Source organism: Strix uralensis, chromosome 1 (assembly GCF_047716275.1).
Source record: "Strix uralensis isolate ZFMK-TIS-50842 chromosome 1, bStrUra1, whole genome shotgun sequence".
NCBI lineage: Eukaryota > Metazoa > Chordata > Aves > Strigiformes > Strigidae > Strix > Strix uralensis.
Genome location: NC_133972.1, coordinates 155,629,961 through 155,646,256, shown reverse-complemented (window position 1 = coordinate 155,646,256; position 16,296 = coordinate 155,629,961). Strand labels below are relative to the sequence as shown.

Below are 16,296 nucleotides of genomic sequence, written 5' to 3'. Positions count from 1 at the left end.
CAGACTTCAGGTAACTTGATTGTAAAGGAGCTACAACAGCTCCCAAAGAGCACTGCTTCACACTAAGCAAAGGGGAAGATTCAGCAGAGGATCTAGCCAGTACCACTGTCACGTTTAAAGTGACTCTTGATCTGTGTCAAGGAAATTCAGTTTATGATACGGATTATGTCTAGTGTTGAATGCAATGGAGCTCAGGGCTCAATGGCTTGCACCTTGTCCAAAATTTGTAACAGACAAATACTGGAGCTGCCAACATCCATTAATTTTAACTCTTGATATGATGTATTACTCAAAAAGCTTGGCTCTGTATAAAAAACTTAAAGACATATTATTGAAACTAGCCACTTCCATAGAAACTACTGTGTGGCAGATGTCAGCAAAATCATGAATGGTGCTGGCAACATGAGCAGGATGCCATTATTCAGCAGTCACGGCACCAGGACAAAGGAAGGTTTAACAGAACTGTATGGTATCTTTCACCCTGTGCACAGTTAAATTGTGGAGAACCTTGCACAAAGCGTTATCAACATCAAAACAGAAATTAGTTCAACAATTAATTTGCAACATCATGAAATGTTATTAAACATGTTTGGCTCCATGCAGCCTCTGGCTCATCAAGTCCCTGTGCTGCTGGACTATGAAGATGTTCCTGGAGAAAGTTTTCCCTAGATGTGTTCTACCTAGAATACTCTTTTCCTAACCTTTTCTCTCTATTCTACTACATAAAGTCCAGGAGAGACACTCCGATTTACATTCCAAATACAGACTAATATACAAGATCAAAACAGTTTAAAAATTTGGAAATATAATGTGTCAGAAATCCCAGTAACTTACAATCAGTTGATTGTGAAGAATTACTCCTGTGAGAAGAGAATCAAGGCTATTTGAGAAGATAAGGACCAGTTTTGGTATCTGCACATCCTGGCTTTTTCCTGTATATCACAATATTCCAGCTGGAAAAAGTGACTACACAAATGACATAAAATCATAGCTTTCAACATGAGTACAGAAGATCAGGAAAATATATTATAAAAGAGGGTTTTTGTAACAGCTGGCTTTCTGCTGAAGCGAATTTTTCAACTCCCACAACAGACATACTGGGTTGCAACTCATATTTCAGCATTCCAGCAAAAATTTTTTTGTACTGTCTCTTGAAATAATGAAATCTGTTTTTTTCAGTCATAGTATCATACCAGGGAAACATCAGCTGGAGCATTGGTAAAGACAGTAGTTCAGACAGATGTCACTACCATTCAGTTGTTACAGATATTCCTGACATGACAAAGCAGTACTCTATAACCCCTTCGGTCTGAACCATGCAGGTTCACTTCAGCAGCAGCACTTCACTGGCAGAGTGAGTAAGATCAAATTACTCTCTTTGTACTGTTATATTAGTTTTTGCCGCTACTCCAGTGGCATAAGAATATGGTTGTCTGAGCAGGTTTGCTAAGGGAATGATAAAATTATGAAAGCTGTTGCTTTGGTTCCTCATGTACAAATGAGCAGGAACAATGAATAGCTGATCCTTTGAGTTCCCCGGAAAATGAAAAATGCACCAGTAGTCCCTGTTTCTTGTGTCTCTAGTGGTAGAAAAATAAATCCTCTATTTCTGAGCCTTTCTACACATAAAACATTTTTCTCACTTCCTTGAAATGTTCCAGCTTTATTTTATTGGTACATTTGAAAATAATTTTCTGAACAGTTTTCTGAAAGATTTTTTAGTGAAAATCTAAATTGACAACTAGCAGAGAGACAGAACTCAGAAGTAAGATCATACTCAGATCTCCTGTCTAATTGTGGTGATGTGAGTTGACGTTATGGAAGTTATGGACACTATGGAAGTTGTTGGTAATGTCACTTTCCTGCAGTGAGAACTGAGCTTGAAGAATGCATATTAAGTGCACAAAACTTAATGGAAAACATTACCTTAACACATGGCTTTCTCTAGCGCCTTGAAGAAAACATTCTAATTCAAACAGTTGATAATCAGACAAAAAAATAACTTTGAAGTGACATAAATATAGCTGTATACAGTCGTTATTCCACAAAGGACATAGGTAAACAGAAAACTGAACCCAGTCTCTCAAAGTCTTATACATGTGCTGAAAATGATACATCAGAGTATTTTAAGAACAAATGATCTAGAGTTTTAATGATGCTGTGAATTAGATACCCACTTCAACTAGACAAAATCAAAACTTTTAGTCAGGGTCTCCGAAATACCAGTGGATCTGGACTAACAGGGAAAGCATCCATCCCTTGAATCATGGTGAGGGGAGGAGAGTGTTTTCAGATCTCCCTTTTAACGGAGAAAATATGCCCGAAAAAGTCTTTCCAGAAGATAGAAAAAATGACTACTGAGGAGTCTGAAAAGAGGTTGAGTGAGCAGTTTAATGACTGAACAATTATGGGTCTATTACACTCAGTGAGGCATCTTGCTGCTCTGAGGTAGTTACTTCTCTTTGATGGTCATAATGAATTGGTCTTACTCGTGGTCTTAATGAATCTTTTAATTATTACTTTTAATTAAGTGCTGGCTTAAGTGCTATACAACAGAGGGACTGCACTCCTGAATGGCAATTCTGGACTAAAAAAGGGGTATACCTGAAAGCTGGCTGCATAACAGCATTTGTTGACAGTTTCGATGGAAACTAGTGATTATTCACTTTAATTATTTTTCAATTTGATTGTTTTAAACAATAAAAAGCAGAACATCTATGCAAATAAGTAGTTCTTTTTCTTTATGACACACTTGAAATACAGAATTATACATCTGGAAGGGGTCTCAGGAGGTCGTCTAACCCTTCCAGCTTGCCTCAGGAAAGGGAGCACCACACCTCTGCTATTCCTGACAGATCCTTGTCCAGTCAGTTATTTGATGAACAGTGAGAGAGAGAGACCAATGTCCCAGATGACCTCCTCCACTGCTTCACCAAAACCTTCCTAATGGTTACCCTGAAAGTCCTTCCTGTCATTCAACCTCATTACTTCTACACCTGTCCAATGTGGCCAAGGAGAACAGAGCATACCCTTCACCTTTGCAAGCAGCCTTTTACCTATCTGACTGTTATAATACCCATTCCCCTCCACCGTAGCTATCCTACTCTAGCTTTTCCTCTTGGGCCACGACTTCCAAACCTCACCCTTGCTGCTCTCCTCCGGATTCTCTCTGATCAGTGAACACTTTCGCCAACAGTCACCCTGAAGCAGATTTCTACCCCAGCAAGTGCTGAGCAGAGAGATCGCTGCGGGTGTTGCAACACTGCATTACTGTAAATGTTCAGCTAATCTGCATGTAAAATATGAAAGATTATCGGTATCCAAAAGATGAACTGTTATGAGGTCTCTGAGAAATTAATGTTAGAAAGGTACATAACTGGATGCATCTGTATGCAAGTGATGGGGGATCAAAGACTAGTGGTACGACACAGGATGCCTGGTGGCAAAACACACAAAGGCACATTTTACATGCTAGAGTTTCTCCTCCTGGCAGGCTCCACCGCAACGCAGGCTGGAGTAAGAGGCGGCAGAAAACGCAAATTTGCGAAAGTGAGTATTTTAGATTCGTCAGAAATAACTGTTCATAGGAGAAGAGGAAATGCAGTGAGGAGGGTGAACCTAACTCTTGCACTGTTTAACTGTGGAGCTACAAAGTCAGCACAGGACGGTGCCAAAGATGTTCTAGAGTATTTTTGAAAACAAGCTGACTGCGGCTAAGTTAAAATAGGCTCTTTCACGTACATCGACTGGCCTTTACAATGACTGTTTTACTTGAGTGACTTCAGACGTGTGGCCGTGGGAGTAGCGTGAGTGGGGATACATTATCTATTTAGAAACACGTTTGGGTTTACGTGTATTACAGGAGGGGCGGCTTCAAACTCGCCCCGTCAGCTCGCCTGCAGAAGTTCGCGGGTCTTCTCTGTGCCCGGGGGAAGCCCCCGCAGCCCGTCCGTGCGCCCGGAGCGGACCCGCCCCGCGCGCCCGCCGCGGGCACCGCGCCCGACACCCCGGGGGCCGACGAGGGCCGGGCCGGGGGCGGTGGCGGGGCCCCGCGGCGGGGAGGGCGGCGGCCCGGCCCGGCCCGCCCCGCGTCCGCGCTGCCCCCCCCGCAGCACATGACCCGCCATGGAGGCGCCGCCGGCGCTGCCCAGAAGTTTGGAGCCGGGGGAACGGGCGGAGGCTGCTGCCTGCGAGGGCACGGCGGCACCCGGCGCCCGGCCGCGGGCGGCACAGCCGGGCGGCGCGCAGGTGAGGCGGGGCGGCGGCGGGGGGCGGCCGGGCTGGCGGCGGGGGAGGCGGCCGCGCCGAGACGCCCGGGCGGCGGCGGCTGCCCCAGCGGCGGCGGGGGGCGAGCGGGCAGCTCGGGCAGCGGCAGCGGGCGAAGTGCGGGCGCAGCGGCCGGTGCGGGGGCGTGGGGAGTGCCCCGGGACCCAGGAGGGAGCTGTGGGGCAGGGGCGGGCGAGGCCCGGCAGCGGCGCAGCCCCTGGGGATGCTGTCGGGGCGGCCCCCGGCTCCCGGGGACCCCGCTGAAGCTCTGTTGCCCCGGTTGGTTCCCCCCACCCTCGACCCAGCGGTGTGAGATGAGCGCCGGAGCGGAGGGGCCGTCGCGGCGGATGGTGCCGGCGCGGACAGCACGAGGTGACGCCGTCTGAGGTACCGCCGGTCCCCCGGCACCCTCCCGCGTGTCGGCACCGCTGGGCTGCTCGACACCCAGCCCGACCGCCGCCTCGGATGGAGGCGTCGCTCGGAGGAGGTGGGGACAGTGGGGTGTCCGTGGGGCGGTAGCCACAGCAAAGCGACACGTTCCTAGGCTGGCCCGGCCACCCCCCCACCCCCCCCCCCACCCCCCCCCCCCCCCCCCGACGCGGCCGCCTTCTCTGCAGTTTTGTTGTGTTTTCGATCCAGGAGAGTGTGGGCTGCTGCTGGCAGCTACAGGATGAAGTCGCCTCCCTGCTGCATGTCTCTTTCTTCCCAAGCATCCCTGGAGGAACCAGGGAGTAGCACATCCCTGGGCTCCCTGGACTCCAGTGTTTTCTCCAGTGAGGAAGAGCGGGGACCCCTGCTCCAGAAGGTCATTCCCTCCTTGGACTCTTTTACTATCAATGTAGGAGGCAGCCGCTTTGTGATGTCCCAGCAAACTTTGTCTTGCTACCCTGACACCCGTCTTGGCAAACTGGCTGTGGTGGTCTCTGCTGCCCGGGATGTGGCCTCTGGCCTCCTTGAGCTTTGCGATGACGCCAACCTCGTGGAGAATGAATATTTCTTTGACCGAAGCTCACAGGCGTTTCACTACATTCTGAATTACTACCAGACAGGGAGGCTGCATGTGATGGAACAGCTTTGTGCACTCTCCTTCCTGCAAGAGATCCAGTACTGGGGTTTGGATGAGCTCAGCATCGATTCCTGCTGCAGAGACCGGTGAGTTGTGGGAGGATGCGGCGCGGCGGTATTGTGGGCTGGGCGAGCTCAGCTTTGACTTGTGTGCAGGGTCACTCAGGTGAGAGAGGCAGCAGTGAGGTTAGGTGAGATGGCAGAGCACTGGGAAAAGTGTGCTCAAAACTGGATGAGTTCAGCTCTCAATCCTGCTCTAGAGGTGGATGGGTGTAAAAAATGGGACATGTGTTGGGTGAGGTCACTGTTTGACCCTTGCTGCGGGACAGGTTGGTGGTGGGGTCAAGGTAGTGAGACCCTAACAGGAGCAGGGTCTGGGTTGTCCTGCACTGGCTTTGAACTGGTCCTGGACAATGTCAGAGATGAAAAAGATTGTGAAAGCAGAGATGTCCCTTCAGTCATCCAGTTTGGGATTATTTAGTTAGAGGGATTGGATGTGGAGTCAGGCATGGTGCTGGGAGGGTTTGGAGCCTCCCCACCCTGCACTTTCCATTCTGGAGGATTTCCAGATCCAAGCTGGAGAGGCAGAAGGGGGGTGGTCACCTGCCAGGCTGAGTGTGGGTGGCATGGCTCCAGGAGGAGCAGTGATGGGCAGCATCACACATGGAGGTAGCACCTTACAGGGCGGGGGGCATCAACAGCAGGAACATGGCTCACTGGAGACAAATGGTAACAGGCAGTTTACAAATGAGGTGGGTGTTAACTGAACCACTCCCAAGATGTTTCTATTAATTTTATTTGCAGTTAATTTTATTTTTTTCCACCATTTTTAGTGCTACTGGTTTGTTAGTATTGAATAAATGAATTCTCTGAAGAGCGTAATTGCTAGTTATCTAAGGGAGTTATGTCAAAATTATTAGAAACAAACAAGCCACCCCACCCTGAAAGGATACTGAAGTCATCCTACCTCAGTATGGTCCAGTTCTGCAGCTGAGAGTTGGATCCTAGTTTTCATCCCTTTCTTCCATCCCTGGTAGGTGTAACTGAAAGCTCCTCCTTTGGTGGTACAAGGAGCTACAGACCTCTTTGGCATATATGCAGGAGTAACTGTCTATCAAATGAAGGCAAAATTGCATAGCCCCTTTGTCTAAAGCTGGAGATTTGCAGCAGTCAAGAAATACAGATACGAAAGAAAATTATTTTTTTAGTGTTCTTTGGGAATGTTTTTGTTTAATGAAATTGTTCTGTAAATATACTCTAGATCTAACAAAACACTCAACCACGCAATTACGATCTGTAAGTTTGTCTCAGCACAAATGTTTTGTGCACTTTGTTGTGTGAGGATTTAGAGAAAGTTAACTCGTTGTCTTAGTGTGTATTGATCAAAACTTCATCCGTGAAGGGCATGGCTTTTATTATGCCTTCCGTTTTAGTATTACAGATACACATCAATGTAACAAATATAATAAAATTAATAAAATTGAGGACAATTTAGAAACAGAGGGTCTGGTTGCACCAGGATTGTCTGTAAGAATGCATGTTAGGCATGCAGCAGATCCTACTGTAGTCAACATGATCCATGTAAATAACATGCTATCAGAATAAAATTACTCTGCATATACAAACTGTCACTGATGTGAAATGGGGGAGTAGAAATACCAGGTCAGTGGAAACATGCTGCAGGGTCTCAATTAATAAAATCTTCAACCGTATACTTTGACATCAGAGTTTTCTGAGCTCACAGAAGGTATGCTTTAATGTATGTTCTTATGCCTCACATGGTAGAGGATAAGAAAAACATACACATATTGCTATTAAAAATTTCTTTGGGGGGGTTCCTGGGCAGGTACTTCAGGAGGAAGGAGCTGAGTGAGGCCTTAGACATCAAGAAAGATGCAGAAGAACTGGATGCCCAAGATGAAGAAGAGGACTTTTCTGGTAGCCTCTGTCCCAGTGTCAGACAAAAACTTTGGGAAGTTTTGGAAAAGCCTGGCTCCTCTGCAGCTGCCAGGACTTTTGGCACTTTGTCCATGGCTTTTGTTGTTGTGTCCATTGCCAACATGGCTTTGATTTCAGTAGAGCTAAGCTGGCTGGCACCACCGCTACTGGATGCCCTAGAGTACATGTGCATTGCGTGGTTCACTGTGGAGTTTGTTCTGCGGTTCCTGTGTGCACGGGATCGGTGTCGCTTCCTAAGGAGTGTGGCAAACATCATAGACCTCCTTGCTATTTTACCTTTCTATATCACCCTGCTGGTGGAGAGTCTGTGTGGTGGGGAGAGCTCCCAAGAACTGGAGAACGTGGGGCGCATTGTCCAAGTGCTGAGACTGCTCAGAGCCCTGCGGATGTTGAAGCTGGGAAGACATTCAACAGGTAATTTTGGCCATGGCAGTGGTACTTCTCATTTTTGCTGCCTGCAACAGTTCTCCCTGGGCACAGTACTCCATATTGTATGTGTTTCTGCCTAAACTTTTTTGCCCGATCTGTTAGCAGTAATGGCTCGTGAAAGTCTTACTTTTGGACATTGATAATTGAGTGACAAGGGCCTTCTCCAATACATTTCAGGTCTTCATAAAGCCAGTATATATTGTTTGCATAGAACATTTACAGAAACAGGCCCCAAAGTTGCATGCTGTAAATCATGCACCAGTCATTCACAATGCCATAAATTTACAAATGTGTATTTGACTTGATTTTATTAGCGATGAAGCAAGGGAAGAAGCAGAGATCACTGACCCATGCTTTTTGTATTATCAAAGGCCCACTAATGACCGCTTACAACTACCAGTCACAAATTTTTTGTTAAAAAGTATATGCAAAGAAATATATTACGATTCTGTCTACATCATAGATCCTGAAAACAACTGCAGTAGAGAATGTTTCAAGAAAACTTTAAACTGAATCTTACGATATTCAGTTAAACACACTGGTACCTGTTTGGATGTAGAGCACAGCTGGGTGCTTCTTACCAAGTTGGACCTAGGTGGAGTGCAGAGCATCAGTGTCAGGTTCAGTCAGAGTTCACCCACTGGTGTGGGGCCCTTCATGTCCAAGTGCTCCTGACAAGTCAGCAGACAGATGAAGAGCAAGCAGGGGTAAGGTGGAAGGTGAAACGCATTTCTGAGAACATTTTTGTACACTCTGAGTGGTGAAAGGAAGGCATAAAAGGTCATGGTTTCCGGTGGGAATTTGTCAGAGGAAGCTGGAAATGACTGGAAGGTGTTGCATTTGCATTTACCCTATTTTTATTATTACTTCTTGACACATGCATGTCTGGCTATATGAAAGAGTAAAAGCTGTACTCCCACCACAGCCTCTGCATGCCATGATGTTGTCCATTGCTTGGCGTTTTCAAAATTATTTAATTATGTTCCCACTTAAATCAGTGGGTGCTGAATTTGACGGGAGAAATGTTCAGTCAACACTTGGAGCTTTGAAAAATTAGATCCTAAGAGTAAGTCATTGTCTCTGTCCTGCAATATTAGCCTGTTCTGAAGACAGTGATGATCATTCTTACATGACGCTCAACATACCCTTCCAGGCTTTCCTGCTATGAAGCAGGAATGGATTAATGCCCCTCCATTTTTTGGAAAGCCATCTCCACCCTCTTTGTGAACTGTCTCCAACTCAGCAGGCATTACAGTGTGCTCACAGCAGCAGAATGTGGGCCTTTAATTTTGTTGCCTACCAATGGCAGGGAGTAGCTTTAATATTACTGAGCATAATCATAGTGGTTTGGGAAGTATTTTACTTGTCTACCCTAGATTATGCCTATAGTGATGCATAACTGTCCCTTAGAAAGCAGTTGAAAGGAAGCTTGTAATGATTCATTCAGTCAATGAGTTTGTTTTGCTTCATTATCATTTTTGCAGGGTTGGGGCGGGGGGCTTGCAAGAAAGGCTGCTATCCACTTTTGATGGTAGCTGTAATGTGAATGTATTCTTCTCTAACTGTATTTTGAAAATAAGATTTGAACTCATCAAGGTACTTTTGTGCTGAATAACAAAATAGTGATCCAGAAGTATGTGGATTCTAGTTCTAGTTTCCAGTTTATCGCATTTTACTGTTACAGAATGAATGCATGAAACTCAGTTCTATGGCTCAGATGTTTGTGTAATAACTGTTTGTGTGATAACTGTTAACTTCTGGTATATTGACTTTCAGGGATGGTCTAAACTTCTCTATTTATTCTTAAATTCATTAAAATATTACCACAGTTTATATCACAATATTGAGTGCCATTAATATTGAGTTTAGTAATTCCATGTTAGGTAGAAGTGAATTGATTGTATAAAAATCTAGTCTCCTAATCTGGAAGTGAGCTATCATCTTTCTACTGGTACCAAAGTACCAGTTTCAACATACAGGCAGTGACATATGTATCTGGATGGTTTCATCCAGAGCAGCATTACCATCGCTGTGCTTGCTTCTTTGGTAGTGTAGTTGCTACCCACTTAGGCGCAGAACACTAAATCAAATCTGTATCATTTAAATGTAGAAAGTAACTGTTTTGATCTTCGGTCAGAGGAGATCTGTTACTAAGATGAAAAATATCCCTAATAAATCAAAATAGAAGCATACAGTAGCAGACCTGAAGCCCTGTTTCTGACCGCTAGAGGTATGTAGCAGAAGAGTTTTGTTAACATAGTTCTAAACACATCCTTAACCACAGCTGCTAATGTAAGATGAACCCCATAAGTACCATACACAGAGACCATCCTCCTTGCACATACCTAGGCAGTCCTGATAAATTTGTGTTTAGGGGTGGCTCTTCTGTGCCCTTGCCTTGGATCTGGCAGCTTAAAGCTACCTCCCAGTGAAGCTTCCCTCTGATTCCTGCACTCTCAGGCCAGACAAAGCTTCAGGCACTGCTCACCTGATTTGTGTGGCAAGAGCAGTATGAGATCAGAAGAAAAGAGATGAGAAAATTTGTAGCTGCAGGCAGCAACTCCCCTTTCACCAAGTAGGGGTGTTCACAGTCATAAGGAGAATGTAATACTGTGCAGCCCCACAGCAAAGCTGGGATCACAACAGCAGCCTGGCTCTGCTGTTGGGGGCAGAAATGAGTTAGGAAAAGATGTATCAATTCTTTTCTTCACTTTAAAGAAATGGCAACTTAACCCTTTTTGTGGGGTTTGAAAGCTGAACCTGGCTAATAGGAGGGATGTGATGCCTAGAAACACCTGGGCTAGACTGTCATGAGTGTGTAATTATTTATGCAAAGTGCTATACTTCATCAAGGAACAACTGAGAAATCAGTAGTACCTCTACCCAGAAAATGTATAGCTAGAGGGTGAGACTACTCCATGGATTTGAGTGGCTTCAAGAATAGGTGAGAAATGAACCTGGATTTCTCACATTCTCTGATGCTCCTCAGCTGTTGCCTTCCTCCTGGGGCCATGTTTTGTATGATGTCTTACTGATCCTCTGGGAAGCACTTACAGATTGGCTCCTTGAGAAGAATTAGGATGTGAGCATCTTACTTGTGATGGCAATTGGGCATATGTTTGAGAGAAGGCTGTATGTAGCCTATGCCTCCGGAGACATGAAAAAGCAAAACTTAAGCAATTTTACTACCAAAAATTTAGGATTATTTAAATGCTCTGTGTAAACTGAAGCTTCCGAACATCAACTTGTATTGCCAAGTCTCTTTGGGCAGTAAAGAGATGGAACTTGACCTGCATGGCAGAAACACTTCCCCTTCCTCCTGCTAGCCCCAGGGCTCGTGCTGCTCGCCTGCCCCGCACCAGCTCTGTTACAGCACCTTAGGATGAGCAACCAAGCTGTTACAGCTCCTGGCAAGGAGTTCTCATGGAAAGTCATAAGACTTCCTGAGGTGCCTGTGCTGGAACAGCCTTAGTTTGGCTGTGTGCTAGGACTCAGACGTTTTTACAAGTTGCAAAATAATACAGCAGAATACATGATTCTTTTGAGTACACCAACTGATTCCCACTTAGAAAGAGCTGTGGAGTCCAGTACTTTGTCTGATTCATAGATTTGTCTAAAAATGTCTCCTGAATTCATCTGAAGACATGAAGAAATGTATCTTTTAGATGCAGATAATAGAACTAAGAATAATAAAAATATTCAGACTCATGAACCGTCAGAATAATTAACCATAGGAACAATATTTTACTGAAGGTGTCATCAATGTGATACAAAGAGTTAGCAGTCACTGCCCTGTTCCTCCTTATTTTGACCTGGTTTATGTGAGAGTTGGACTGTTTTTCAGCTATAGTATTCTCAGGATCCACCATAAAGAGCAAACCCCGGTTTTCATAGTACTCATTTATGCTTTGAAAAGAAGTGCTACAGAGGTAATTTTAAATTGGAGTGCCTTCTTCCCAGGTCACCTGAAAGGACTTATTCTTCTACGTCGTTCAGGAGGAAGCTTTGCAGGGCAATGGATGATAGTAACTTCCTTGCAAGATGAGAGTGATTTGGATCCTTGCTGTTGTCTCACACAGCTTTTGCACTGCTGATATTGGTGCATTTTCAAAATGTGGAGGCAGTCATATTAACAGAGAAAAGGTCACACTGACATATCTTACTCCCCTTGTGTTGCAGATTTAAACTATATCATTATAATAAACATTCTAACCAACAGATCATAGTTACGGTAATATAAAACCTGAATATGGACAAGTCCTTAACTGGAGTTGGTAGAAGAAAACATTGAAAAAGGAAACATTCCTTACAAACTCTAGTGTGTACATCCATTGTTTGCTGTATATAAACAAAAACTTTAAAACTCAGCAGACATGAAGGGGAAAAGAAAGAGCCAAAAAGCAAGAAGAAATTTTAATGTCTTGTAGTTTGGGATTGAGGAAAGAAAAGCAAATCGAATTGCTTATTACGTTTATGAGCATATGAAGTCTGCAAGCAGAGGCAGAGCTCCAATAAGCTATTTTACAAACACTAGTTTAGTTAGAAGTGTACCCCATGAAGGGCAATTCATAAGTATTGTGTTTTTCTCATTTATTAAAGAAAACATACCACATTTTTAAAGAACAGTACTAAAAACCAATCCAATGTCGCTTGTGATTCAAAAGATAATTTCAGTCTCCCCTGTGTCTCAGCTGAGTTTGTACCCTGTTATCTTCCTTCTTTGTTTATGTGCGCATTTATCCCTTGCACTATTATTGGATTTACTTTCCTGCTTGCTTTGTCAGGCGGCCTAGCCTTGAAGCAGCAGCTCTAAAAGGAATGGGAGAGGTTATGGAGAGTGGTGGGCTGCATGCAAACTCCCTGTGCAGCTCACGGACAATGGGACCGATACAGTACGTCAGTGGAGTGACAGAATACCATGTTTGCATTGGGAGGCTTTGCTATCTCTGGTTTTGGCACAAGTGCAGCTTGCTGCTGGAATACTCTATTTGTTTTGATGTCTAGAGAAAGATACTGATACGTTTTGGGGGGAAAGAGAGGTTGAAGAGAGGCTGTGAGAACTATTAAAGGGTTGAAAAGAGTCCTTAGCAAAGTAAACGTTACTGAAGGGCTGAACTGGGCTCTAAGCACCTACCTGGAAACATGAATTTGGTAACTGAGGGTTGCTCAGTGCAAGAGAAAATATGACAATGACTGGAAAACAGAAGCTTGGCACGTTCAGACTCAAAGTAGGGAGCAGGTGTTTTTAGTATGTCTTTAAGAGGCTATTTAGATAACTAATTAAAAACTGTGCTAGATCTTCTGTTATAGCCAATTACTAAATCAAGATTGGTTAGTTTTTCTAAATTATATGCATACATAGTTCAAACAATAAGTAATGAGGAGAATTTCTATGCTCTGTGTTAAGGAAATGGAGATGATGTCAGTGGTTCAGTCTAACATTTTAATCTGTTTCTTTAAATCACATTTTCCCAGTAGTGTTGAGAGCAGCACCCCTATCCTGTTTTGAGTGAATGGTGGGTTTTTTTTCTTAAGACATGGTCACTAGCAGTCAAAGAAAAACATAAGGCAGTCAGCTTTTAAATAAGAGATATTTTGTGAAGTTATAACAGCTACATGAATCAACCTACTGACAGCATTTCTTATCTTTCAGGCTTGCGGTCTCTTGGAATGACTATCGCACAGTGCTACGAGGAGGTTGGCCTTCTGCTGCTTTTCCTTTCTGTAGGAATATCTATATTTTCCACCGTGGAGTACTTTGTTGAGCAAGGTGTGCCAGGCACAACTTTCACAAGCGTACCTGGTGCTTGGTGGTGGGCAACAACTTCCATGACAACTGTTGGTTATGGTGACATTAGACCAGACACTACCATTGGTAAGGTAGTGGCCTTTATGTGTATACTATCAGGAATACTGGTTTTGGCTTTGCCAATAGCTATAATAAATGACCGTTTTTCTGCCTGTTACTTTACACTGAAGATAAAAGAAGCTGCTCTTCGGCAGCGTGAAGCTTTAAAGAAACTCACAAAGAACTCATCCAGCGAGTCAAATATAAATGTTAATTTGCGAGACATATATGCACGCAGTGTCATGGACATGTTACGGCTAAAAAGCAGAGAGAGAGCAAGTACAAGGAGCAGTGGAGCAGATGATTTTTGGTTTTGACTTTTAAGTTATTTAGCCTTGTATAGCAAATAAGACTACTTCAAAAACATAGTCTAAGCATCTCTTTTTTTATTATTCGCCACTTATGGTATTTGCTTTTCCAGCTGGAGTTTTACTTACTTGGACAGACTGAGATAACTATTGTATACAAAAGGCAGAATTCATAATATTGAGTCTCCTAAGAGACTCTAAAATCTGCTTCCAGAACTGGATTGTGGTGAGTGAGACAGGAAATAATGGGTCCATCAAAGTAAAACAGTGATGCAAACACTTGTATATGAATCTTATGCCCTTGCTAATGTATAATAATAAAGTCTTAGTGAAAACTGCCATGGTGTTTTGAATTTTAAAGATCTGTAAGATTTGTTTTCACATTGGAAGAAAAAGCTAAAGACACTAAGAAAAGCTGAAAAGGAAAGTCTAAGGGAGTGAAATGTTGGATAAATTTAGGATAACATTCCTATAACAAGCTTCATCTTGACCTTCTTTCTTATCCCCATCTTTTCCATTTGCTTGAAAAAGAGGTTACTAGACCCTGGGGGGATAGAGTTTCCTCATTTGAAGAGAAGCAGAGGGCTACCAGATACATGGTGGGTATCAGGAGATAGGTAAAACCATTAAGCAGATGCAAGATCTGCAGCAAGGTATAAAATAGTCATGAAATAGGTGCCATAATGTAGAGCATCCTCTGCAGTTGCTCTACAAATTGCAGGAGCTGATACAGGCTTTGCAGCATAGAAGTAATTTTCAAACTTAGTTTCAACTATGACTTTTGTATCTCTTTTGATTCCCATAACTTATTTGTGTAGCTAAGCAGTTTTTGTGCTCAAGTAAAGTCACTGGTGGATATCAGAAGAAACAGAAATGGTGAAAGATAAGCTACTCGTTTATCAATTTCCCATTAAAATCAGTAGGTATTCCAGGTGGGACAGATTTTTAAAAAATTAATAATCTTCACTGCCCCATTATTAGAACAAAATCTTTTGCTCCAAAGGAAAAACGAGCACTTGTTGGACTGGATGTTTAGTCTAATGAAGTAATCAAAGTACGGAATTAAAATAATCAAAGGTATTTTCAGTCAAGTTTCCCACCACTTACCTCTCCAGTGGCCCAATATTATTCTTAGCAAACAAAGCTTTTCTTTAATATAATTTCACTGTTATAGACTATGACATGCCACGGTATGCATATAACTCAACTAGTAAATTAAATTTTAAAAAATCACAAACCTCTCTCATTTCACGTTTCTTTTGGGTAATGTAAGTACAATCATTATTTACATTTGACCTTAATTCAACATTCTAAAAAAAATCTATTAACTGTGGTTTATTTAATTTTATAAGGTATTCATGTATGCAGAAGGCTTAAACTGCCCTTGAGGGTATATGAATGGGTGAAATAACCTGCTTTTAATAAACATTGGATAATACTTTCTTTGAAACAACAGTATGTTTTCCTCTCATTCCCTATGAATGGTGCTGTAAACATAATACAGCAAGCAAAATTTTCAAAGGCTCCAACCTTGATGCAAACCAAGCAGCATTTCAGCATGAAACTTCTGATTTGTCAGCTGGCATCATTCAGCATTTGGATTTGGGACCAATGCAGCACATTCAGCTGTCACCAGGGTCGGAAGGTAGCCAAGGAAAAATACTGGAGACTAAAAGAGGGTGTCTTGCTCTACCAGAAATTGTCTAGGTGTGAAAATTAATAGGTCAGCCTCATGATCTATGTCACACAGAGAGCAAACTGTTAATCACAGTGTTCCCCTCTGCCCAAATACTCTATGAATCTCCATCACAAAACTCCCATTGATGTCCAGGAGACAAAACTAATTCTGCAGGGGAAGGTTTGATGCAGCACACTCTAGGTTATTATTTCATAGCTCCTTGGAGCAGGAAGTCTCTCAGGCTTGCACAAATTGTACAGGCTGTTTCTCATTCAAAAGTCAGTCTAATTATAGAGAATTAAGAAGAAGCTTTCATTGTGGGAAGGCTGTTTTGTAATGTCTTTTGTGCTTTCTTGTGCAGCATCTGATCTGAGAAAGGAAATGCAGTTAGATAGCTGATTGATTCTCTTTAGGGAAAGGCTGCTTTTATTGCATCCTGTGCTTTTTATGAAGGACTCAAAAGAACGAGAGAAATGTGCTGGGATGTATCAGTTGATTCACTCCTTTCACCAGCTCTGGAGATAAAGTTTCCTAGAAATGCCCATGGGGAAATACGGCTGAGACTTTATCCTGTAGCTGCTTCGGTTTCTATTTTCAGACCTCTTGATTTTAAATTCAAAGTCTCCCAAGAAGTGTTTGTCAATCCTGTTGTTTATGCAGCAAGGTTATCTATCCCATTATGGGCTGAGACTACCAAATCATTTTACAGATGAAGGCCAGTTCTGCTTTCAGCTCTTACAGAT

At 43.3% G+C, this 16,296-nt stretch overlaps 1 protein-coding gene across 1 annotated transcript; it reads left to right on the top strand.

The window, feature by feature from the left end:
- The first annotated feature begins 4,070 nt into the window (after positions 1-4,070).
- KCNV1 (potassium voltage-gated channel modifier subfamily V member 1) lies at positions 4,071-14,214 on the top strand. Its single transcript, XM_074894422.1, has 5 exons — positions 4,071-4,248; positions 4,572-4,653; positions 4,906-5,418; positions 7,178-7,704; positions 13,373-14,214. The coding sequence occupies exons 3-5, from the start codon at positions 4,937-4,939 to the stop codon at positions 13,882-13,884; spliced, it is 1,521 nt and encodes a 506-aa protein (XP_074750523.1). The 5' UTR covers positions 4,071-4,248; positions 4,572-4,653; positions 4,906-4,936; the 3' UTR covers positions 13,885-14,214.
- The last annotated feature ends 2,082 nt before the right edge of the window (positions 14,215-16,296 follow it).

Coding starts and splice junctions, on each gene's coding strand:
- KCNV1 (XM_074894422.1), top strand. CDS start 4,937: ATGAAGTCGCCTCCCTGCTGCATGTCTCTTTCTTCCCAAGCATCCCTG. Junction 5,419..7,177: donor GATTCCTGCTGCAGAGACCG/GTGAGTTGTGGG, acceptor GTTCCTGGGCAG/GTACTTCAGGAGGAAGGAGC. Junction 7,705..13,372: donor GCTGGGAAGACATTCAACAG/GTAATTTTGGCC, acceptor CTTATCTTTCAG/GCTTGCGGTCTCTTGGAATG.